The sequence below is a fragment of the Mobula birostris genome, chromosome 2 (genome assembly GCF_030028105.1).
Source record: "Mobula birostris isolate sMobBir1 chromosome 2, sMobBir1.hap1, whole genome shotgun sequence".
NCBI classification, from domain to species: Eukaryota; Metazoa; Chordata; class Chondrichthyes; order Myliobatiformes; family Myliobatidae; genus Mobula; species Mobula birostris.
Genome location: NC_092371.1, coordinates 92,894,244 through 92,918,734, shown reverse-complemented (window position 1 = coordinate 92,918,734; position 24,491 = coordinate 92,894,244). Strand labels below are relative to the sequence as shown.

The 24,491-nt window shown below is 46.6% G+C and overlaps 1 protein-coding gene across 1 annotated transcript in view; it reads right to left on the bottom strand.

Moving 5' to 3' along the window:
* Positions 1-698: 698 nt before the first annotated feature.
* LOC140188638 (uncharacterized) overlaps positions 699-24,491 on the bottom strand; it is a 46,361-nt gene continuing 22,568 nt past the window's right edge. Inside the window, exons 4-10 of the mRNA XM_072245103.1 lie at positions 24,356-24,423; positions 17,706-20,886; positions 15,699-15,785; positions 14,251-14,422; positions 9,382-9,515; positions 4,949-5,020; positions 699-2,081 (exon numbers count right to left, since the gene is read on the bottom strand). Coding sequence (XP_072101204.1) covers positions 1,820-2,081; positions 4,949-5,020; positions 9,382-9,515; positions 14,251-14,422; positions 15,699-15,785; positions 17,706-20,886; positions 24,356-24,423 — 3,976 coding nt within the window. The 3' untranslated portion in view covers positions 699-1,819. The remainder of the gene's footprint in view (positions 2,082-4,948; positions 5,021-9,381; positions 9,516-14,250; positions 14,423-15,698; positions 15,786-17,705; positions 20,887-24,355; positions 24,424-24,491) is intronic.

Here is a 24,491-nt window from a genome sequence, read left to right as displayed (position 1 = left end):
ACAGAAAAGGCTTGGATTAAGTGGTACTTTCCACACCTAATCCAAGTCTGTTCTGTAAATGCTCGATCTTTCTGATGGAACGCCAGGGCAGGCTCAGCCCGTCCCGACGGAACGCCGGGGGAAGTTTAGCAGCTACATCACTGTTGGCTGGAGTGTTAACAACAGCCTGGGTGCAAGCTCCTGCAGTTGTGAAAGCTCTCTCTCCGTGGCCACTGTTCATACAATAGCATCTCCAAATGGATAAACTCAGAGCACTGGAAGACCAAATGTGGATTAAATTTTCAATCTACAGGAATTCTGCAGATGCTGGAAATTCAAGCAACACACATCAAAGTTGCTGGTGAACGCAGCAGGCCAGGCAGCATCTGTAGGAAGAGGTGCAGTCGACGTTTCAGGCCGAGACCCTTCGTCAGGTCTAACTGAAGGAAGAGTGAGTAAGGGATTTGAAAGTTGGAGGGGGAGGGGGAGATCCAAAATGATAGGAGAAGACAGGAGGGGGAGGGATAGAGCCTATCACCTGTCCAGCTCTTGGCTCTATCCCTCCCCCTCCTGTCTTCTCCTATCATTTTGGATCTCCCCCTCCCCCTCCAACTTTCAAATCCCTTACTCACTCTTCCTTCAGTTAGTCCTGACGAAGGGTCTCGGCCTGAAACGTCGACTGCACCTCTTCCTAGAGATGCTGCCTGGCCTGCTGCGTTCACCAGCAACTTTGATGTGTGTTGCTTAAATTTTCAATCTACTACCTCTGACGCACAAAGAAAACGTGGCACAGTTCTGAATGCAGTGATTTTATAGTAAATCTTAGTGACCACGCAGGTCTCTACGGGGAGTTAAGGTGTGGTATTGATACAGTTTTCTACACAGGCTGGAGTACAAACCCTCAGATCTACGATACATCCACCGACTCAGGTTAGGCCAGTCACTGCCAGTATGACTGGAGGCCTGGGTATTAATAAACATTACCAAAATACAGCACTGGGTTAGTTAAATCTGGAGTAATTGTAAATTACACATGGTGCCTATGTAAAAAATAAGAAAATGCACACACAACCTACACCGTGGTACAGCCACTGGTAATGCACACCTTCTGCAACTAAAGACTGACGCTGACCCGACAGACATTTCACTGCCTGCAGATGGCCGGCTCTGTCTGCCGCTTGACATTTCACCTGTTGTTGGCATCTACACTTGAACTTCTGGAGGACACACAGACACACACAGTCAGTATTTACTTTGGAATCTTTACCTTCAGCACTTCAGGCTCAAGTAGTTTAGATATTCAGGTATAAAAATATCAGCATCCATCCCATACCAAGCCACACAACTAGAAACCACTTGGGAGGAGGTCTCCAACAGAGCTTGGCCTAAACCAGTGATATTCCGATCTACTATCCTGTAAACATTAAAAGATGCACTCTGCTTTATGCTTAAGCGAATCTCTTAAGAGTGATAAGAAACTGGTTTGCAGCAAATCAAATGTTGGTAGAAAGGTGAAGCAGCTTCATTTGATTGCAAGCACAGGGTGAATTTCACCTCACCGCGTCCATTTACTTCTGAGTAATTCTCCAGAGATGCCTTCTGAATAAAGATAATCTCTTTCCTCCACTCACTCCCAGCAAGAGTGGGGCAGTGCTATTTGCACAGGGGGCTGTTTAGGACTTGATGATGTCTCTTTTAAAGGAAAGCACGCAGCAGCCTACAAACTCCACACAGTTCTTTCCCCAGTTAGAAAATCAGGTAGCTAACACACAGTGCAACATCCCAATGTAGTGAAAACAGACCCGGGCACTGCAATGCCACAAACAACAGGTCACACCCATCAGTGACCTTCATCCTCTCCAGCCAGGTCGGCTTCCAGTTCTGTCAGCTTTTGAATGAGCAGCGAGTCTATCTCCTCTTCCCGGGTGCTGGCCTTCCTGCCCCTGGTACGGCTCGCAACCTTGACTCCAGCGTGAGCACGCCGCTTCCGAGGAAGCGTGTAGTCTTGGAACTCCAACAGGCGCTTGCGTTTCTGGAGGCTGGTGCAGACGAAGGAGCCCTTCTTCAGAACAGGCTCTTCATAGATGGTCTCCAGGTACTTGCTGCAGGGGGAGGGGAAAGAGAATAATTTTTATACACGACTTAGATGAGGAAATGGTGGAGTGGGCCAAACCATTCTTGCAGTATTGCATTCAGTCTGGGTTACCACTTTATAGGAAAGATGTGGCAGCTTTGGAAAGGGTGCAGAGAAGTGTAAAACACATTTTAATGTGTTTGGAGGAAAATATGGGGGGGGGGGGGATGTCAGAGGTACAATAGGTTTTTATTATTAACAGAATGGAGAGTGTCTGGATTGCCAAGCCATGGGTGGTGGTAGAGGCAGATACAATAGGGCCAGTTTAACAAACTCATATTGGCACATGGACACCGGAAAAATGGACGCCTATATAGGAGGCCTTGATTGATTTTAGAGTAGGTTGAAAGGTCAACAGAACATTGTGGACCAAAGGGCCTGGACTGTGCTGTAACGTAATAAGTTCCAAAACTTTTAACTCAAAAGGCAACAGTACCAGCAAGTGAGGCAGAGCTGAAACCTCTGTACAAGTCATTACCATGTTATACGTCACGGGTACACCCTGCTTCAGGTAAGAACAGTGCAGGTCACAGTGACAACCCCACCGATCTGGTTCTCCTCCCCACTACCCCCAATGGCTCGGTTGTCTCAGGCCAGCACTGCACGCTGGTGTCTGCTGAATGAGACAATGACAACCAATGAAACCAGCGTGGCATTTCAGCTCTCAGCTTCCCCTCCGGGGAAGGGAAGCCCATGAAACGCCAATTACTCTGCCCACAGAGGGAAGAACCAACTCCCCACCACATCACAAGGAGGTAGGCCGTGTTCTCTCAAAGCCTGCCTAATGGTGAATTGGCATTCAGTTAAACATTGGTTTTCACCAAAAGGGTGAAGGTAGTCTTGCTCGTAAGTCAATACATGAGGAGAGTTGTATTATTCCTTTGGACATGAGGCCCTTTCTCTCTCTCTCTCCACTCCCCCCCCCTCAAGGGAAAGGAATTACACCTCGCTTCCCTTCCTTCTTCATCCAAATACAATCCAGACCCAGTGCCTCAGACTTTCATCTTTACACTCTCCCCATCTCCGTGAAAAGCACCAGTGAACACTAAAATCTGAACCATGCGGAAACAATTAACTGGCTTTCAGCTGAGCCACAGGTTCACTAAATTCAACAACGTGCTGCTTATCTTATCCTTGCCTTGAGCTTGGTTCACCTCTCTTCTCCCAGCTGCCCTGGGCTCTCAAATTACCTCTCATTCTCCTTCACTCCAGATAGAAAAGCCCTTAGCTCACTCAACCTGTCCTCCTAAGACACACTCTCTAGTCCAGGCAGCACCTTGTTAAAACCCCTCTGCACCCCCTAAAGCTTTCACATCCTTCCTATACTGAGAATACCAGAAATGAGCACAATATTCCAAGTGTGGAATACTGGTGTGGACCAGTCACAAAACCTCAGCTCCCTTTAAATGACAGCCAGCAGACAGATTTTCTCAGGCACTTCCCAAAGAACATAGTGTGGATCATGTAGAATTAGTTGTAGGTTACAAAAGGTCATTGCCAAGATGCAGAGTTGGGCAGAGAAGTGGCAAATAGAGTTCAACCTGGCAAAGTGTGAAGTGATTGGAGTGCAGACTTAATGGCAGGGTTCTTAGCAGTGTGGAGGAACAGAGGGATCTTGGGGACCACGTTCATGGATCCCTCAAAGTTGTTGTGCGAGTTAATAGAATGGTTAAGGCGGCATTTGGTATGTTGGCCTTCATTAGTCGGGGTATTGAGTTCAGGAGCCATGAGATCATGATGCAGCTCCATAAACCCATGGTTAGATCACACTTGGAATATTGTGTTCATTTCTGGTATTCTCAGTATAGGAAGGATGTGAAAGCAGAGGAGTTTTAACAAGGTGCTGCTTGGACTAGAGAGCATGCCTTAGGAGGACAGGTTGAATGAGCTAGGGTTTTTCTATCTGGAGCGAAGGAGGATAAGAGGTAACTTGAGAACCAAGGGCGGCTAGGAGAAGGGAGGCGGACCAGGCTCAAGGCAAGGACAAGATAAGCGGCATAGATCGAGTGGATCGCCAGTGACTTTTTCCCATAACGGAAATGGCAAATATGAGGGGGCATAATTTTAAGGTGATTAGAGAGAAGTATGGGGGCGGGGGGGAGATATCAGAGGCAAATTGTTTTTATTTTTAAAAACAGAGTGGTGAGTGTGTGGAACACCCTGCCAAGGGTGCTGGTAGAGGCAGATAAATGAGAGCAGAGGTTCCCAGCCTGGGGTCCATGCTTGCCTAATGGCATTGGGCCAGGGCACAAAATGTTAGACTTATTTAGGAAACTCTTAGACAGGCATGTGGTTGATAGAGAAATGGAGGACTCTGTCGGAGAGAGGGTTAGATTGATCTTACAGTTAGCCCAACATTGGGGTCTGAAGAGTGTGTACTGTGCTGTAGTGTTCTATGCTCTAACCTGTCACACCAGGAGTAAGCAGAGGAGGGGTAGCGGGAAGGTAGTGAGGGCTGTATTACTGTCCAGGCCAGCCAGATGTCCCAGTACAGAAAAGCTGGGGGAAGTGAGCCAAACCAGGCTTAAGGCAATGACCGATGACAGTGGATTTACTACCCCCTACCCCCCACCCCCCCCCCCAAAAATTCAAGATCTACACTGGCCTTAACATCTGTTGCTCCCCCTTCAGCCAACAGTTATTGAGATACTCTGTTCCCACCCTCAGTCCTGACCCCTCACAAGGCAGAAAGGCATTGTCCCTGTGGACCAAAGGGTCTGACCCTGGGAGAGTGCGCCTGGTGGGATGAAGCAAATGCCAGAAGTCAGCCTTGATCAGGCAGTCAACCTAGAGCATGAAGTCAAGCCAGAGGAAAGCCAAACCTCCATGTCATACCTGTGTGCAGATGGTGATTTGTAATTCTGGTTAGTGTATATCTCCTCCAAACTAAATTCTTTTTTCTTTAATCTATAAAGTAGAAAGGTCTGCAATTAAAAACAAGATCTCCATAAAAAGAGCACAATTAAATGCCAGTCAGATACATCTTTTGATCGAGGGACGACTGCGCAAGCGCATGGAGTCAGCGAGTTAGACCGGCGCGGTTTAAAAGGAGACAGCTTTACAGAGTGGGTGTCTGAGGAATGGGCAACAGAGTAGAGGGAGACAGAGTAGGAGGGCTTTGGTGACAACAGGTCGAGGCCAGGTAGGTTATCTGTGAAGAATAGAAACAGGAAGTATGTCTGTGAAGCCAGTGTTCTCTACTGGGTGTCAGATGTGGAAAGTCCAGGAAACTCCCAGCCTCCCGGAAGGCCACATCTGTGCCAGGTGTGTCGAGCTGCAGCTCCTTTGGGACCATATTAGGGAACTGGAGATGCAGCTCGATGACCTTCGTCTGGTCAGGGAAGGTGAGGAGGTGATAGAGAGGAGCGATAGGCAGGTAGTCACTCTGGGGCCTCAGGACACAGATAAGTGGGTAACAGTCAGGAGAGGGAAGGGCAAGAGGCAGATACAGAGAGTACCTGTGTGGCTTTCCCCCTTCACAATAAGTACTCCTGTTTGAGTACTGTTGTGCTGTGGGGGGTGGGGTGGGGGGATGATCTACCTAGGGGAAGCAACAGTGGCCGCGCCTCTAGCACAGAGTCTGGCCCTGTGGCTCAGAAGGGTAGGGAAAGAAAGAAGGCAGCAGTGATATGGGACTCTATAGTTAGGGGGTCAGACAGGCGATTCTGTGGATGCAGGAAAGAAACACGGATGGTAGTTTGTCTCCCAGGTGCCAGCGTCCAGGATGTTTCTGATCGCGTCCACAATATCCTGAAATGGAAAGGTGAACAGCCAGAGGTCATGGTACATATTGGTACCAACGACATAGGTAGAAAAGGGGAGGAGGTCCTGAAAACAGACTACAGGGAGTTAGGAAGGAAGTTGAGAAGCAGGACCTCAAAAGTAGTAATCTTGGGATTACTGCATGTGCCACCTGACAGTGAGTATAGGAATAGAGTGAGGTGGAGGATAAATGCATGACTGAGGGATTGGAGCAGGGGGCAGGGCTTCAGATTTCTGGATCATTGGGACCTCTTTTGCGGCAGGCATGACCTATACAAAAAGGACGGATTGCACTTGAATCCGAGGGGGACCAATATCCTGGCCGGGAGGCTTGCTAAGGCTATTGGGGAGAGTTTAAACTAGAATTGCTGGGGGTGGGAACTGAACTGAAGAGATGGAGTTGGCTCACAAATAGAGAAAGCTTGAAGACAGTGCAAGAGGTGATAGAGAAGGGATGTGCTCAGACTGATGGTCTGAGATGTGTCTAGTTTAATGTAAGAAGCATCATGAACAAAGCGGATAAGCTTAGAGCGTGGATCAATACTTGGAGCTATGATGTGGTGGCCACTAATGCTCAGGGGCAGGAATGGCTAGAGTGCCAGGCTGTAGATGTTTCAGGAAGGACAAGGAAAGAGGCAAAAGAAGTGGGGGTGTGGCACTGCTGATAGTGTCACAACTGCAAAAAAAGGAGGAAGTCATGGAGGGATTGTCTACTGAGTCTCTGTGGGTGGAAGTTAGGAACAGGAAGGGGTCAATAACTCTACTGGGTGTTTTTTTACATAGACCACCCAATAGTAACAGGTCATCGAGGAGCAGACAGAAAGACAGATTCTGGAAAGGTGTAATAATAACAGGGTTGTCATGGTGGGAGATTTTAATTTCCCAAATATTGATTGGCATCTCCCTAGAGCAAGGGGTTTAGATGGGGTGGAGTTTGTTAGGTGTGTTCAGGAAGGTTTCCTGACACAAGATGTAGATAAACCTATAAGAGGAGAGGCTGCACTTGATCTGGTATTGGGAAATGAACCTGGTCAGGTGTCAGGTCTCTCAGTGGGAGAGCATTTTGGAGATAGTGATCACAACTCTATCTCCTTTACCATAGCGTTGGAGAGGGATAAGAACAGACAAGTTAGGAAAGCGTTTAATCGGAGTTAAGGGGAAATATGAGGCTATCAGGCAGGAACTTGGAAGAGATGTTCTCAGGGAAATGTACAGCAGAAATGTGGCAAATGTTCAGGGGATATTTGCATGGCGTTCTGCATAGGTACGTTCCAATGAGACAGGGAAATGATGGTAGAGTACAGGAACTGTGGTTTACAAAGGCTGTTGAAAATCAAGTCAGGAAGTAAAGAAAAGCTTACAAAAGGTTCAAAAAACTAAGTAATGACAGAGATCTAGAAGATTATAAGGCTAGCAGAAGGAGCTTAAGAATGAAATTAGGAGAGCCAGAAGGGGCCATGAGAAGACCTTGGCGAGCAGGATTAAGGAAAACCCCAAGACATTCTACAAGTATGTGAAGAGCAAGAAGAAAAGATGAAAGAGAATGGGAACCATCAAGTGAGACAATGGAAAAGTGTGTATGGAACCGGAGGAGATAGCAGTGGTACTTAATGAATACTTTTCTTCGGTATTCACTATAGAAAAGGATCTTGGTGACTGTAGGGATGACTGACAGTGGATTGAAAAGCTTGAGCATATAGACATTAAGAAAGAGGATGTGCCAGAGCTTTTGCAAAGCATCAAGTTGGATAAATCTCTGGGACCGGACGGGATGTACCCCAGGCTACTGTGGGAGGCAAGGGAGGAGATTGCTGAACCTCTGGCAATGATCTTTGCATCATCAATGGGGACAGGAGAGGTTCCGGAGGATTGCAGATGTTGTTCCCTTATTGAAGAAAGGGAGTAGAGGTAGCCCAGGGAATTATAAACCAGTGAGTCTTACTTCAGTGGTTGGTAAGTTGAAGCAGAAGATCCTGAGAGGCAGGATTTATGAACATTTGAAGAGTCATAATATGATAAGGAATAGTCAGCATGGCTTTGTCAAAGGCAGATGGTGGCTTACGAGCCTGATTGTATTTTTTGAGGATGTGACTAAACACATTGATGAAGGTAGAGCAGTAGATGTAGTTTATATGGATTTTAGCAAGGCATTTGATAAGGTATCCCATGCAAGGCTTATTGAGAAAGTAAGGAGGCATGGGATCCAAGGGCACAATGCTTTGTGGATCTAGAACTGGCTTGACCACAGAAGTGGTTGTAGACGGGTCATATTCTGCATGGAGGTCGGTGACCAGTGGTGTGCCTCACGGATCTGCTCTGGGACCCCTTCCCTTCGTGATTGTTATAAATGACCTAGATGAGGAAGTGGAGGGATGGGTTAATAAATCTGCTGAAGACACAAAGGTTAGGGTTGTTGTGGATAGTGTGGAGGGTTGTCAGAGGTTACAGTGGGTCATCGATAGGATGCAAAACTGGGCTGAGAAGTGGTAGTTGGAGTTCAACCCAGATAAGTGTGAGGTGGTTCATATTGGTAGGTTAAATATGATGGCAGAATATAGTATTAATGGTAAGACTCCTGGCAGAGTGGAGGATCAGAGGGATCTTACGATCCGAGTCGTCCATAGAACACTCGAGGCTGCTGCGCAGGTTGACTCTGTGGTTAAGGCGGCATACAGTGCATTGGCCTTCATCAACCATGGGCTTGAGTTTAAGAGCTAAGAGGTAATTTACAGCTATATAGGACCCTGGTCAGACCCCACGTGGAGTACTGTGCTCAGTTCTGGTCGCCTCACTACAGGAAGGATGTGGAAACCATAGAAAGGGTGCAGAGGAGATTTCCAAGAATGTTGCCTGGATTGGGAAGCATGCCTAATGAGAATAGGTTGAGTGAACTTGGCCTCTTTTGGCCTTCTGTGGAGGCCAAATCTCTGGATGTTTTCAAGGAAGAGATGGATAGAGCTCTTAAAGATAGCGGAATCAAAGGTTATGGGGATAAGGCAGGAAATGGATTCTGATTGTGGATGATCAGCCATGATCACAGTGAATGGCGGTGCGGTGCTACCAGTGAATGGTAGGGCTGAATGGCCTACTCCTGCACCTATTGTCTACTGTCTTTTCCTTGGAGCAACGGAGGATGAGAGGTGACCTGATAGAGGTGTATAAGATGATGAGAGGCATTGATTGTATGGATAGTCAGAGGCTTTTCTCCAGGGCTGAAATGGCGAACACGAGAGGGCACAGTTTTAAGGTGCTTGGAAGTAGGTACCGAGGAGATGTCAGGGGCAAGTTTGTTTGTTTGTTAAACGCAGAGAGTGGTGAGTGTGTAGACAGTGGTGGAGGCGGATACAATAGGGTCTTTTAAGAGACTCCTGGATAGGTACCTGGAGCTTAGAAAATAGAGGGCTATGGGTAACCTTACATAATTTCTAAGTACATGTTTGGCACAGCATTGTGGGCCGAAGGGCTTTGATTGTGCTGTAGGTTTTCTATGTTTCTATCATACAAACCGCTTGGGTTTGGGCAACCCCATGGGTGTCAGGTTTGTGTCCTGCTTTGGAATGGTTTTCCGAATTCGAATTTGAGAGACCTTCCTCAGAGATTCCTTCGACTTGCTGACAGCTTTGTTGGTGGATGCAGGGTGCTGAGGAAAGGAGGCGAGACAGGTCATTTTCAGGTTTTTAACATTCAAGTTATTTTCACAGGTACATCAAAACATACAGTGAAATGCTTCGTTTACATTAACAACCCAAGGATGTGCAGGGAGAAAGCCGCTAGGTGTTGCCACACATTCTGACGCCAACGATGCTCAGCAGAATAACAATAGCAAAACAAGTCCTTTTCCTCCCACACACACACATGCACGCACATGGGGGTAGCCCCCCCCAACTCCAGGACAGGATTTTAGTAAGGCATTTGACATGGTTCCCCACAGTAGGCTCATTCACAAAGTCAGGAGGCATGGGATCCAGGGAAACATGGCTGTGTGGATTCTAGTCTTGCCGAAGGGTTTTGGCCCAAAACATTGACTGCACTTTTTCCCTAGATGCTGCCTGGCTTGCTGAGCTCCTCCAGCATTTTGTGTGTGTTGTGTGGATTCAGATCTGGATTCCCCATAGAAAGCAGAGGGTGGTAAGTAGATGGAGAGTATTCTGTCCGGAGGTCAGTGACCAGTGAGTGCTCTGCAGAGATCTACTCCGGGATAGCAGCTCGTTGTGATTTTTATAAATGACTTGGTTGAGGAAGTGGAAGAGTGTGTTAGTAAGTTACAGAGGGGGGCATAATTTTAATGTGATTGGAGGAAAGTATAGGAGGGTATACCAAAGGTAGGTAAATTTATTTATTTACAGAGTGATGGGTGTGTGGAATGCCCTGCCAGGGGTGGTGGTAGAGGCAGATGCATTAGGAATGTTTACATTATTAGACACATGGATGATAGAACAATGGAGGGGTTATCAAAGGGTTAGATCTTAGAGTAGATTAAAAGGTTGGCATAACATAGCGACTAAATGGCCTGTACTGTACTGTGCTGTAGTGTTCTATGTTTGTTAACCCCAGCACTGTGTCCCGGTGAATCATCACCAGAAACCTTGCAGCTGGGGTTCCCAGTACACAGGGCCTAGACCCATTCTAGTTGGAGACCGGCCTGAGCTCAATACTGGTCACTGATGGACTAGTGATATGTGTTCACTCTGATACTGAGGGAGGACAGATGGACAACTTGTCACAGAGACATTACACCACAGCCAGCACCATTCAACACAACCAGATTACATAATACACTTGGCTTCCAGCATGAACAATATTATCCTGCTTGACCATTCTGGTGACATGCCCTTAAACCACTAAGCCTTTCTAATGCTCACTGTGATCCTCTGCCATGGGAACGGATCAACGATCTGGCAAATCAAACTGAGTATAGTTCACTTGAGGTTATATTGAACATGAGGGATGAATGTATCTTTGCTTAAAACTCCAATCTCTTTCAAAACTTCAGGTACAGTACTGTGCAAAAATCTTAGGCACGTATACAGTTGCAAGAAAAAGTTTGTGAACTCTGCAATTACCTGGCTTTCTGCATTAGTTACTCATAAAATATGCTCTGATCTTCATCTAAGTCACAATAATAGACAAACACAACCTGCCTAAACTAGTAACACACAGACAATTGTACTTTTCATGTCTTTACTGAACACATTGTTTAATCATTCACAGTCCAGGCTGGAAAAAGTATGTGAACCCTTATATTTAATAACTGGCAGAACCGCCTTTAGCAGCAATAACACCAAACATTTCCTGTAGCTGCTGAGCAGACATGCACAACGGCGAAGAGGAATTTTAGACCATTCCTCCACACAAAACTATTTCAGTTCATCAGTATTTCTGTGATAGCAGGCACGAACAGCCCTCTTCAGGTCATGCAATCAATTGGGTTAAGGTCTGGACTCTGACTTGGCCATTCCAAAACACGAATTTTCTTCTTTTAAAACCATTCTGTCGTTGACTCTTGTATTTCAGATCACTGTCTTGTTGCATCATCCAACTTCTATTAAGCTTCAGGCAATGGAATACTACCCTGACATTCTTCTGTAAAATGTCTTGATACAATTTTGAATTCATTGTTCCCTCAAGTTGTTCAGGCCCTGAGGCAGCAAAGCAACCTCAAACCATGATGTTGCTTCCACCATGGTTCACAGGTGGGGTGAGATTTTGGTGTTGGTGTGCAGTGCCCTTTTCCCTTCAAACATAGCAGTGTGCATTTCTGCCAAAAAGTTCAACTTCTGTCTCATCTGCCCACATAACATTGCCCCAGAGGCGTTGTAGAACATCCAGGTGGTCTTTTGCACACTTGAGACATGCAGCAATGTTTCTTTTTGGAGAGCAGTGGTTTCTTCCACAATGCCCTCCCATGAGCAGTGTTCTTGTTCAGTGCTTTTCTTATAGTGGACACACGAACAGAGACTTTAGCAAGTTCTAGAGTCATTTGCTGTTACCCTTAGGTTCTTTTTCACCTCCTTCAGCATTGCAGATTGTGCTCTTGGCGTGATCTTTGCAGGACGCTCACTCCTAGGGAGTACTAGCAACAGTACTGAATTTCTTCTATTTGTAGACAATTTCTCTTACTTTGGACTGATAAACATTCAGGTCTTTAGAAATGTTTTTGTAGCCTTTTTCAGCTTCATGCATCTTTACAATTCTTCTAAGGTTCTGAAAGTTGTTTTGATTGAGACATGGTGCACACAAACAGATCTTCCTTGAGAAGAGCAAGCTCTGCCAGTAACCTGACTCTGTGTGTCTTTTTTTTTTAAAAAGAGGGTAAGGCACCTCTACAACCCCCACCTCCAATCTCATCTCATTGATTGGAACACCAAACTCCAAATAGCTTTTGTAGAAGCCAGTGCCCCAGAGGTTCACATTCTATTTTTGAATCGAGACTGTGATTGTTTAAATGGTGTACTCTGTATTGATGAGAAGCACAAGTGTTTGTGTGTTATTAGTTTAGGCAGATTGTGTTTGTCTATTATTCTGATTGCAGTGGTGCTAGGAAGTTCGTGAACCCTGTAGAATTCACTATTTCTGCATAATTATGACCTAAAATATGATCAGATCTTCATGCAAGTCCTAAAACTAGATAAAGAGAACCTAATTAAATAAATAACACAAAAAATATACCTGTTCATTGAGAGAGAGATCACAATTCTATCTCCTTTACCATAGCGTTGGAGAGGGATCGCAACAGACAAGTTAGGGAAGTGTTTAGTTGGAGTAAAGGGAAATATGAAGTTATCAGAGAGGAACTTGGAAAGGCACTCTACAAATATGTGAACATCAAGAGGATAAGATGTGAGATAATAGGACCAATCAAGTGTGACAGTGGAAAAGTGTGGAACCAGAGGAGATAGCAGAGATACTTAATGAATACTTTGCTTCAGTATTCACTAAAAAAAAAGGATCTTGGCGATTGTAGGGATAACTTACAGCAGATTGAAAAGCTTGAGGATATGCTGAAGCTTTTGGAAAGCATCAAATTGGACAAGTTTCTGGGACCGGATGAGATGTACACCAGGCTACTGTGGGAGGCGAGGGAGGAGATTGCTGAGCCTCTGGAAATGATCTTTGCATACAGTGTATTGGCCTTCATCAATTGTGGAATTGAATTTAGGAGCCTGGAGGTAATGTTGCAACTATGTAGGACCCTGGTCAGATCCTACTTGGAGTACTGTGCTCAGTTCTGGTCGCCTCACTACAGGAAGGATGTGGAAACTATAGAAAGGGTGCAGAGATTTACAAGGATGTTGCCTGGATTGGGAAGCATGCCTTATCAAAACAGGTTGAGTGAACTTGGCCTTTTCTCCTTGCAGCAGTGGAGGATGAGAGGTTACCTGATAGAGGTGTATAAGATGATGAGAGGCATTGATCATGTGGATAGTCAGAGGCTTTTTCCCAGGGCCGAAATGGCTAACACGAGAGGGCACAGTTTTAAGGTGCTTGGAGGTAGGTACACAGAACATGTCAGGGATAAGTTGTTGTTGTTGGTTTTTTTTTAAAAACGCAGAGAGTGGTGAGTGCGTGGAATGGGCTGCCAGCAACAGTGGTAGAGACGGATATGATAGGGTCTTTTAAGAGACTCCTGGATAGGTACATGGAACTTGGAAAAATAGAGGGCCTTGGGTAACCCTGGGTAATTTCTAAAGTAAGTACATAAAATACATAAAGTATTTGTTGGGAATAAAAGTATGTGAACCTCTAGGATAATCGGATGATTTAAAAGGGAAATTAGAGTCAGATGTTTCAATCAATGGGATGACAATCAGGTGTGGGTATGAGAGGCCCTGCCCTATTTAAAGAACATAAACCTGGATCAGCAGATGTACCAGCAAATTCTACAGGAAAAGCTTCAGCACCATTAGACAACTAAATGCATTATATTCAATTAATTTCTTGTTTCTCTAAATTCCTGTGCGATACAAGTAGTCTGAAATTATATTTGTGTTCAGCTTCAGCTTCGTTGGATATCATAAACAGAAAAATTCTGAGGGAGCAATACTTTTGGAAAAAAAATTGATATCCAATGTTGCTTGCAAAAAATATGACCATGTCTTAGGGCTGGGTGTGTCTGCACCCGCATCACCCCTGCCCTGGCATTTCTCTGCCACCTGCCCCACACCCCTCCTGTGGCACTCCACCCTTGCCATTCCCAACATCCTCTATTCCCACCAGATTTCAAAACTCGCTCTCCACTCTACGTTGACAAGTACAGCACTGTGCAAAAGTATTGTTTGTGCACAAAGATTTCCCCTAGTCTCTCTTCTGCGTGTAATTCACCCTCCTCTGTGGTAACAGATACATGATCACGTTACAGGATGAGTTGTACTTGCCTCTTTTTGCTCTGCGTGCAGTTGAGTTTCCATGTAGGTGATGCTGGGAATGGGGGATGAGGCGGTGGGGAAGGTGCTTTCGGCAACAGTGCATTCTGCAGATGAGGTAGGTGCATCTGGCAAAGCCAACACGGGCTCAAGGATGCAGGATAAGCTCAGGTGCTGAAGACGACTGAGGGGAAAAGGGCAAAGATTATTTCCCCCTTCGATGCCAAATCCTCAAATAAAATACACCAAAAGTTATATACCACTAATAGATCCCCAGCAAACACTCTACTATGCCCCACCTGCACAAAAACTTGCTTACTCAAGACATCATTAGCCTTCTGGTGCCCTGCCTTGTGATCAAGCCTAACAGGGAAGGTGTGCCACCAAATCCAACATGCTCCTAAGGAATCACAGTGGCCTTGTGCTGGGTTCCCTATCACAGTGTTACAGCCTCACACCGCCCTGCACAAGATGAACCTGTCGTGTTAGAGTATTATGCAGCACAGAAACAGGTCCTTCAGCCCATCTAGCCCATTCTTCCTCCTCCCATCAACCTGCACCTGGACCATATCCCTCCATGTACTTATCCAAACTTCTCTTAAAATTTGAAATTGAGCCTGCATCCATCACTTCCACAGACAGATCATTCCACACCCTCAACACAGTGAAGTTCACTCAGGCTCCCCTTAAATATTTCACATTTCACCCTTAACCCATGACCTCTAGTTCTAGTCTCACCCAAACTCGGTGGAAAAAGCCTGCGTGCATTTATCCTATCTATACCCCTCATAATTTTCATCCTTCGATCAAACCTCCCCTCAGTCTCCTGTGCTCCAGAAAATAAAGTTCAAAGCTATTCAATCTTTCCCTATAATTCAGGCCCTCATCGCAGCAACACCTTTGTAAATTTTCTCCGTACTCTTCCAATTCTATTGATATTTTTTCTGTTGGTAGTTGACCAGAACTGCACACAATGCTCTGAACTTCGCCTCACCAACATTGTGTACAACTTCAACGAAACATCCCAACTTCTGTACTTTGATTTATGAAGGCCTGGACTCATTCCTGGAGACAGAGGTCACACACCACTACTCAAGAATTTTGTAGCATTAGGTGAAGCTATCAGTGTTAAACAATCTACATTTATTTCAGGAATGGAGGATTAGGTGGCAGTTATTCAGGGCAAGAATCCAATCTGTCACTACAGAGAAAGCCCTCTCTTGTTTCAATGAGCCCGAGTGTTAAAACCAGCACAATTTTTAAAGAGGAAGGAATTACTCCTGCTGACGAAGACCGCCTCGGAACACAGGACCTGCTAGCAAATCACTAACTAGAGGGAAGAGAGAAGATGGAGGAGTCTGCAGCAACCCCCTAGCCTGCACCCACATTTATAGCCAACGTTTTCTCTTATCAAAGAGCATTATCCTTTAATTGTCCACGAGGACAGTTCTGATACTTGCCTTCTCTTATTTGCCAATTGAAGTCGCAGTGACTTTGCTTCAGTCAAACTGGCTGTGTTCCCAGTAAGCAAACAGGGCGGGAGGGAACTGAATGAACAGACACAGATTATTAAACATACCACTGCATCCAGAACAGACTCATCTGAAACATTCAAGACTGTCTGTAATGGATCACTGTAGTCAGAAAGGACTTAACTTTACCCGAAGCGGCACTGGGAATCTTCCAATACAAGAACCAAAAGGTCTAAACAAAGCAAGCACTTGCTGTTTCCAATGTATGATCCATTCCTTGCCACTTCCTGCCATAAAACTCCGTAGTGACTTGTTCTGGAGTACTTTAAATATACTTCAAACATTGATTACCAGGGTTAACCGAAATAACCACTTCACTCCATTTATGGGGGGGGGGAATTACTTCAGTAATACAATAATCCGGCTCTTTGAATAGGGGACAAGCTCACAAACACTCACACATAGGCTAACAGATGATAGGAAGAAAACGGGAAAATGTTCTGACACCACAGCCCCTTCGAAGCACAGTATTGTGCCAGCCTTTTAACCTGCTCCATGATCAATCTAACCCCTTCCACCTACATAGCCCTTCATGTTTCCATCATCCATGTGCTTATCTAATAATATAGGTATCCGTTAGTCTCCTGAGACCATGGATTTGCGCCTTGGAAGGTTTCCAGGGTGCAGGCCTGGGTAAGGTTGTGTGGAAGACCGGCAGCTGCCCATGCTCCAAGTCTCCCCCCCTCCATGCCACCGATGTTGTCTAAGGGAAGGGCACTAGGGCCGATACAACTTGGCACCAGTGTCTTCACAGAGCAATGTGTGGTTAAGTGCCTTGCTCAAGGACACAACACACTGCCTCACCTTCAGATCACTAGACCGATGCCTTAACCACTTGGCCACGTGCCAACGTGCTTATCTAGGAGTTTCTTAAATGTCACTAATGCATCTGCCTCTACCAGCACCTGTGGCAGGATGTTCTATACACCCAATACTCTGTACAAAAAACTTCTGGCATCCCCCTATATGTTCCTCCAATCACCTTCAAATTAGGCACCATTTTAATAGTCATTCTACCCCCTCCAGGAAAAAAAATCTATGTCTCTTATTACCTTGTACACCTCTATCAATTCACCTCTCATCCTCCTTCACTCCAAAAAGAAAAGCCCTCGCTCACTCAACTTATCCTTGTAGACATGTTCTCTAATCCAGGCAGCATCCTGGTAGATCTCCTCTGCACCCTCTCAAACTCCCACATTCTTTCATTCTACTTCCACGTGCCAACCAAATCCCTTTCTGCATCAATCCTATAAACACTGTGTAAACATGGCCAGCATGGGCACAGCTGGTCCAAGAGAAAATAATGCCTGAAGGGCAAGAACTAATCTGATCTACTGGACCAAGGGAGCTGGAAGCACAGCGCTGCTCCCATAGAAAGCATCCTACCTGGATGCACTACAGCCTGGTGTCGTTACTGCTCTGCACATGACCACAGCAAACTGTAGAGAGTTGTGGACACCGCTGAGCACATCACAGAAACCAGCTTCCTCTCCATGGACCCTGATTGTTCTGGCTGCTTTACAAAGGCATTGAGAAGTACAGACAAACACTTACCACCCTGGATGTTCTCTCCTCTCTCATCAGGCAGAAGGTACAGAAGCCTAAAATCACTTAACACCAGCCTCAAGGACAGCTTCTACCTCAATGTTATATGGTTTATTATATTGTTATACGGTTTCCTCACAACCTAACTCGCTTTAATCTTGCACCTTACTGTGTACCTGCATTGTACTCTCGCTATAACTGTTACACTTTATTCTGCATTGTTATTGTTTTACCTTGATGCACTGTGTAATGATCTGATCTGGATGAACAAGATTTCCACTCTACCTCACTACATGTGACAACAGTAAACCAATTCCATCTCTGCCGATTCAATAAATCAGTGTTTGCCCGCTGTTGTCCCCGGTGGATTACAAAACATGCCACACTAACCTGGGCCGATTTGCCAGGCGACCATGCCTCCAGCTGTCTGAAGGACTGACGTTGGACGTCGATGTGCAGGTAGATGGAATGTGCTGACTGCACGACAACAATCCAGCCACATTACAGGACGGCAGCCAAACTGGTTTGTTCAAAGGAATCAGGGGAATGAGTCTCTTTACACCCTCTTCAAACAAAGTCAAAAGTGGTCGGTGGGCACTTGACAGCCTTCCAAAATGGCGCTGCCTTGTCCATAATCTGTAGCAAGTTGGAGACAAAAGTGCTAGAACGGTGTGCAGGCCAAATCGGGAACATGCACAGCAGCACCTCCCCGCCCTGACCAGCGAAGCAGGCGGCCAGAGGCTCTGGCCACAACGGGGTGGACACTGGGAAAGTGTCCGCCAGTCCTGGCTCCAGTATTGAGGAATAATTGATAAATTCGTCCTTTCAGACACACAGTGCCGATCAGCTCTTGCGCCATCACTGATGAAAGAAAGCAGCAAAAACAGGTCGAGGTTAGAAAGAACAGGACAGCTGAAGTGCAGTGACTGCTTACAGTGTCTGGAGGGAAGCCAGGACTGAGCTCTCCTACAAACACCAGCATGGAGGGACTGATCTTTCCTCGGGGTCAGGTGACAAAGAACACCCCAGGAGTTTGCCTGTTGACCAAAACAAAACTGTAATTCCTTAATTCTTTTTGTTTGAAGTCTTCCGTATACACCCACTGACATGAGCTTGGATGACGCGGTGAACTCCTGCTGTATTTCTGTACAGCTGGGGAACGCACACAAGCCACTGGCAATTGCCGCCAAGTGTTCCACCAGCAGGAGCTTTTTGCCGAGCTTATGAGGTGCTAAGTCATTAAGTGGTAGGAGAGACAGATTCTTTGGTTTTATTTCTTCCACATGTTGGACCCTGTGGTACAAATCAGCACTGATGCAGTTAGCCTCTCCCCTGCAATTCTGCACGACTGCTGGAGTCCTGCTCAGACAGAACTTCCCCAAAGTGGACACACTGGGAGTACAATTTGAGAAAAGCACTGGGCTGTTTAACTTCCTCCGCTTTAGCCTGACAAATCCCTTCTTCTTGTTTCTACACCCGAATACCTCCCGCATTGCAGAAGGGAGGGCTGCAGAGTCGCTCACCAGCACTGGTCTGGGTTCACCGAGCTCAGTCTTCCCTTCGATGGCCTGCTGATCACACCTGTTGGGTACACTAGCTGCCTCCAGTTCCATCCACAGTGTCTGCGCTGTGCTTGAAACGGGCCGTGGAACGAACTCCAGCTCAGCAGCTCGCTGGTCGTCAGCTTCATCACGGCCACTATGGGCACAGACATTTTGTTCTTTTGAGGCTGACCTTTCACACTCCTTGCCTTGGGAGGTTGGAACACTGGAGATTTCCCGCGACATCTGGGTCTCCACTCTACCCTTAAACCCCTTTCTGAATGGTTGCTCTGTTGCCATATGCTCACTTTCCACATCGACCATATCGTACAGTGGCTTCTCTTCAGTGAGGCTACAACTCACCACACCCTCTACACAGGCATTTTCATCCTCTTGACGTGCTGAAGACTCCAGTGAAAGCTTAGAGAATTCATTCACTGAAGACACATCCCTGGAGCTTGTAGCTTTAGTTGATCCCAAGATGTTGTTGGCTATTGAATCTGGGAATAGTGGAAAATATCTGTTCCCCAGCATCTCCCCGCTGGCTGTTGTCATGCCTAGGGGCTGAACCTTGTAGTCTGCTTCCTTTTCTGTCACATCACTGATTACATCTGTAGGTATATCTACTAACTCGTCGTCTGCAAATGCCTCATACCCGACTCCTTCAAATCTAAACGTGGCTTCAGTTGCTTCGTGCACACCCCCGGGCTGCAGGCAACCTCCGAGTGCTTCGTCCACCAACACACTTCCTTCCACAGCTTGATCGCTTTCAGTATAAATCTCCGTGGCAAAGCCAGTGACATCTGTAGGTATGTCAGCCAACTCGGGCTCCACTAGTTCCCCGTCAGCCACCAGACCATAAAGCACTCCTGCAGTCAGCTCAACTGGGGTAGCAGTCTTCATTATGGCTATGGGAGTGGGAGACACATCAGTCAGCTGACTCTTCCCAAATAGGACATTGGTCACCGAACTTTCACTCTCTGCAATCACACCCACAGATACCTCTGGAGAGACCTTTGCCACGGTACTCTTGGGAATGAGAAATCCAGCTGCTGCAACTTCTGAGGGTACCGGTTTGATAGTATTTTCTGGAGCGAAGTGAGTGAGCATTGTGATTGTGGGTACAACCAGCTCATCTTGTGTTGAAAGTCCAAAGGTTGTCTCTTCTCCTGCAAGCATGTCAGGAACTCGCTGATTCCCAGCTGATATTTCACTGACACACACATCTTCACTTGCTGTGGCCAAGGTTACTTTACCCCCTTTAACTTCTGAAGGCGTCTTAATCAATGCATCCTCAACTGCACTAATGGTCGCTGCAATTCCTGATGGTGCTGCTGTAGCCTCGTCCCCTGCAGCACCTACTGATCGGTCAGTCGGCTGATCCTTTCCCACATGATGGCTAGCTGTCTCACCTTCCAACAGCTTGCTGGGCAACCTCCACTCTGCAAGAAGGTCACCGGTTGCCTCACCCTCCACAGACATCTCAACAGGGGCTTTACCTGAAGGCAGCCCATTCTGTGTCAGAGTTCCATGACACGTCAGCACTCCAGTTCCATTGTTTCCTGTGGGCAAGTCGTTGGTTGCTTTGGGAACTGAAGACACCCAGTCAGGCACATCACTGGTCGCTATACCCTTTAAAGGCACTTTGTGAACTGAACCAATTCCTCGACATTTCTCAGAGGCTGCAACTGAAGGAAATGGTATGACTACCTTTTTAAGATTCCCCCCTCTACTGTTGCCTTTTCCAACTACCCTCCTGGCCTTCTCTACCCCAACATGCATTGCTTGAGCTTCACATTGTGGGATCTTGGGACAGATATTTCTTTCTGACGTATCACTGCTTGTCCCATTTTCTGTACACACTTCCTTGGCCAATGGTGTGAACAAGTGCTCAGCACTGCACAGTGGGGAGCTGCACTGTGTTTCACGGTGAACATCAGTGGTTGGGGCTCTTCCCTTGTAGGAGTCCATCACACCTCGCTGGCTCTCATCAATGGGTGGGGCTGTTCTACGATTTGAGTCATCTTCACCTGTCACAGGACAGACAATTAACATTAGCTCACCAAGCATTCGGAAATATGCTAGAAATGGATTCTTGTTATACCTGCCTTTATCCTAGTCAATTATGATGGGCTGATGTGAAGTTTATTTAACTGTTGTAGTGGTTAGTACAGCTCCTGTAACCCAAATTTGACCCTAACCTCGGGTGCTGTCTGCGTGGAGCTTGCATGTTCTTACTGTGATTCCATGGGTTCCTCCCCCCACCGACTCTAAGTGTCCTGGTTTCCTCCCACATCCCAAAGTCAAGCTGATGGCTGAATTGCCCCCAATACAAGTGACTGAAGGGGGAAATTGGAGGGGGGGGGAGGGTTGGTGCAAAGTAGTGTGGTGTGGAGGTGTTGAGAGTGACAGAACAGGTTACCTGAAAATAATTTGGGGAAGGGGATTGTTCTGAGAGCCAGTAATAACTCAATGGGCCAAATGGCCTATTTTGTGAGAAATACAAAAAACCCAGAGTAAGATTGGGGACAGCTCTTATTGTTCTGCGAAGACCTGCAGCACCTCAATTCAATGTAGCAGTTCCTCTGTGAATCCTGCCTTCAGCTTGAAATTGAAGCCTCTGCTTAGAACTGCAATGGCACGTAGAACTCCGATAGCACAAGTGAGTGTGGGTACTGGAAATTGGATCAACACACAAGCTGCTGGAATCTGTGGAGGCAGAGGCTAGTTGATGTTCCAGGCTACACCATGCATCAGAATTGAGAGGACAGAGGGGTGATAGTCGGTATAAAGTGGCGAGCGGCAGGGTTGAGGCAGCTGAGGGGTGACAGATCCTGGTGCAGCTTCACAGAGGCAAGAGCAGGATCTTTTTCGTGCTTTTTTCAATTGCATACAAACGAGTGGAAAAAGAAAATATTAATGACTGTACAACTCAGCAGGCCAGGCAGCATCTATGGAGAAGAGTACAGTCAACGTTTCAGGCCAAAATCCTTCATCAGGACTGGAGGAAAAAAAGCTGAGGAGTAGATTTAAAAGGTGGGGGTCAAGGAGGGAGAAACACAAGGTGGCAGATGAAACCTGGAGGGTGAGGGATGAAGTAAAGAGCTGGGAAGTTGATTGGTGAATGGGACAGAAGGCCATGCAAGAGAAAAAAAAAGGGGGGAGGAGCACCAGAGGAAGGTGATGAGCAGGCAAGGAGATAAGGTGAGAGGGGGAAAAAGGGATGGGAAATGGTGAAGGAGAGGGGTGCAGGGACAGTACTAGAAGTTTAAGAAATCGATGTTCATGTCATCAGGTTTGAGCCTATCCAAACTGAATACAAGTGTTGTTCCTCCAACCTGAGTGGCCTCATCACGACAGTGGAGGAGGCCATGGATTGACATATCGGAATGGGAAGTGGAATTAAAATGTGTGGCCACTGGGAGATCCCACTTTTTCTGGCGGATGAAGCATAGGTACTCGGGGAAGTGGTCTCCCAGTCTATATCGGGTCTCACTTCACCTGGAAAGACTATTTAGGGCTGTGAATGGTAGTGAGGGATGAGTTGCAAGGGCAGGTGTAGCACTTGTTCTGCTTGTAAGGCTATGTGCCAGGAGGGAGATCAGTGAGGAGGGACAAATGGACAAGGGAGTCGCGTAGGGAGCGATCCCTGTGGAAAGTAGTATGTGGGGGGAGGGGAAGGGAAAGATGCACTTGTGTGTGGGATTCCTTTGGAGATGGTGGAAGTTTTTGAGGATTATGTGCTGGACAAGGAGGCTGGTGGGGTGGTAGGTGAGGAGAAGAGGAACCCTATCCCTGGTAGGGTGGTGGGAGGTTGGAGCAAGAGCAGACATGTGTGAAATGGAAGAGATGCAGTTGAGGGCAACATTGAAGCCCTTTTCTTTAAAAACGGAGGACATCTCATTCGCTGTAGAATGAAAAACCTCACCCTGAGAGCAAATACGGCAGAGTCCAAGGAAGTGATAAAAGGGAATGGTGTTTTCCTCCACTATCAACACTTCCTTGTCCATTTATCCCTCCCCACTGATCTCCGTCCTGGCACTTATCCTTGCAAGTGGAACAAGTGCTACACCTGCCCCTACACCTTTTCCCTCACTACCAGTCAGGGCCCCAAGCAGTCCTTCCAGGTGAGGCGACACTTCACCTGAGAGTCTGTTGGGGTCAAATACTGTGTTCGGTGCTCCTGGTGTGGCCTCCTGTATATTGGTGAGACCCGACGCAGATTGGGAGAATGCTTCGCCCAGCACCTACACTCCATCTGTCAAAATATAGCAGGATCTCCCAGTGGCCACCCATTTTAATTCCACTTCCTATTCCAACATGTCAAGCCATGGCCTCCTCCACTGTTGTGATGAGGCTACGATTAGGTTGGAGGAACACCACCTTATATTCTGTTTGGCTAGCCCCCAGCCTGACGGAATGAACATTGATTTCTCAAACTCCTGGTAATGCCCCCCACCCCTCCTCTCCTAAACCATTTCCCATCCCCTTCTCCCTCTCTCACCTTATCTCCTTGCCCGCTCATTGCCCCCCTCTGGTGCACCTCCCCCTTTTCTTTCTTCCACAGCCTACTGTCTCTTTCACCAATCAACCGCTCAGCATTTTACTTCATCCCTCCCCCTCCAGTTTCCACCTATCACCTTGTGTTTCTCTCTCCCCTCCCCTCCCCCCACCTTTTAAATCTACTCAGCTTTCTTTCTCCAGTCCTGCCGAAGGGTTTCGACCTGAAACCTCGACTGTACACTTTTCTAGAGATGCTGCCTGGCCTGCTGAGTTCCTCCAGCGTTATGTGTGTGTTGCTCGGATTTTCATCATCTGCAGATTTTCTCTTGTTGGACATTAGTGAATAGCTAGACAGCATCTAAGGATGCAGTAAAAACTGGCCTTGAAACAAGAACTAGAAAGAAATACTTGCAAAGCAATAGGGAAAATATTTGGATAGCATATCTCGATGGGCAGTTCAATGGAAGCGATTTCCTACCCCTACCTGAACAGCCAAGTTCAGGTTCGAAGAGCAGTCCTGCAGCCCATCCAGTCTGTAGTAATGGAGTATGAAGGAGCGAGGCTCCTCTGTACCTGCGTTGCCAGTTTTCAGAATTTGGCTTGTGCTCACGCAAGGCGAGTGGGATCTCACACTCTGCAATCAATGTGATAACTGCTTCATGGAGAACTTTTTTGTCTAATGACACTGGCAAACGCTCCATCACCGAATGTCTGAAGCAGTGGGAGAATTTCCCTTCCATACTGCGGGATCTGAGGCAACCGAACAAAAATACAAAGGCAACAGCAAATTTGCAAAACTCCACTTTGGTGGATGTCTACACCATACCAGTTGGGTGTGATATTCAAGCGTCCTTTATTGTTCCTGTTTATCACGTTGAGGATGCCAATATCCCAGCTACCTGCCCTTACATTCATAGAGGTTTAATGCATGAAACCAAGTTGTGATCAAGCTATGTATTGCAGATGGACTATTATAACCTACAAAAAGATACTCACCACTCAAGCCAGCTGGGTGTACACAGGGCTGGCCGTGGACCTGAGGGATCTCCGCCTTCAGTGGGACCCTTCAATGACGGAAGAGTAATGTTAAAAAAAATTGGTGATGAACATTCTCACAGACCCCACCCCTCCC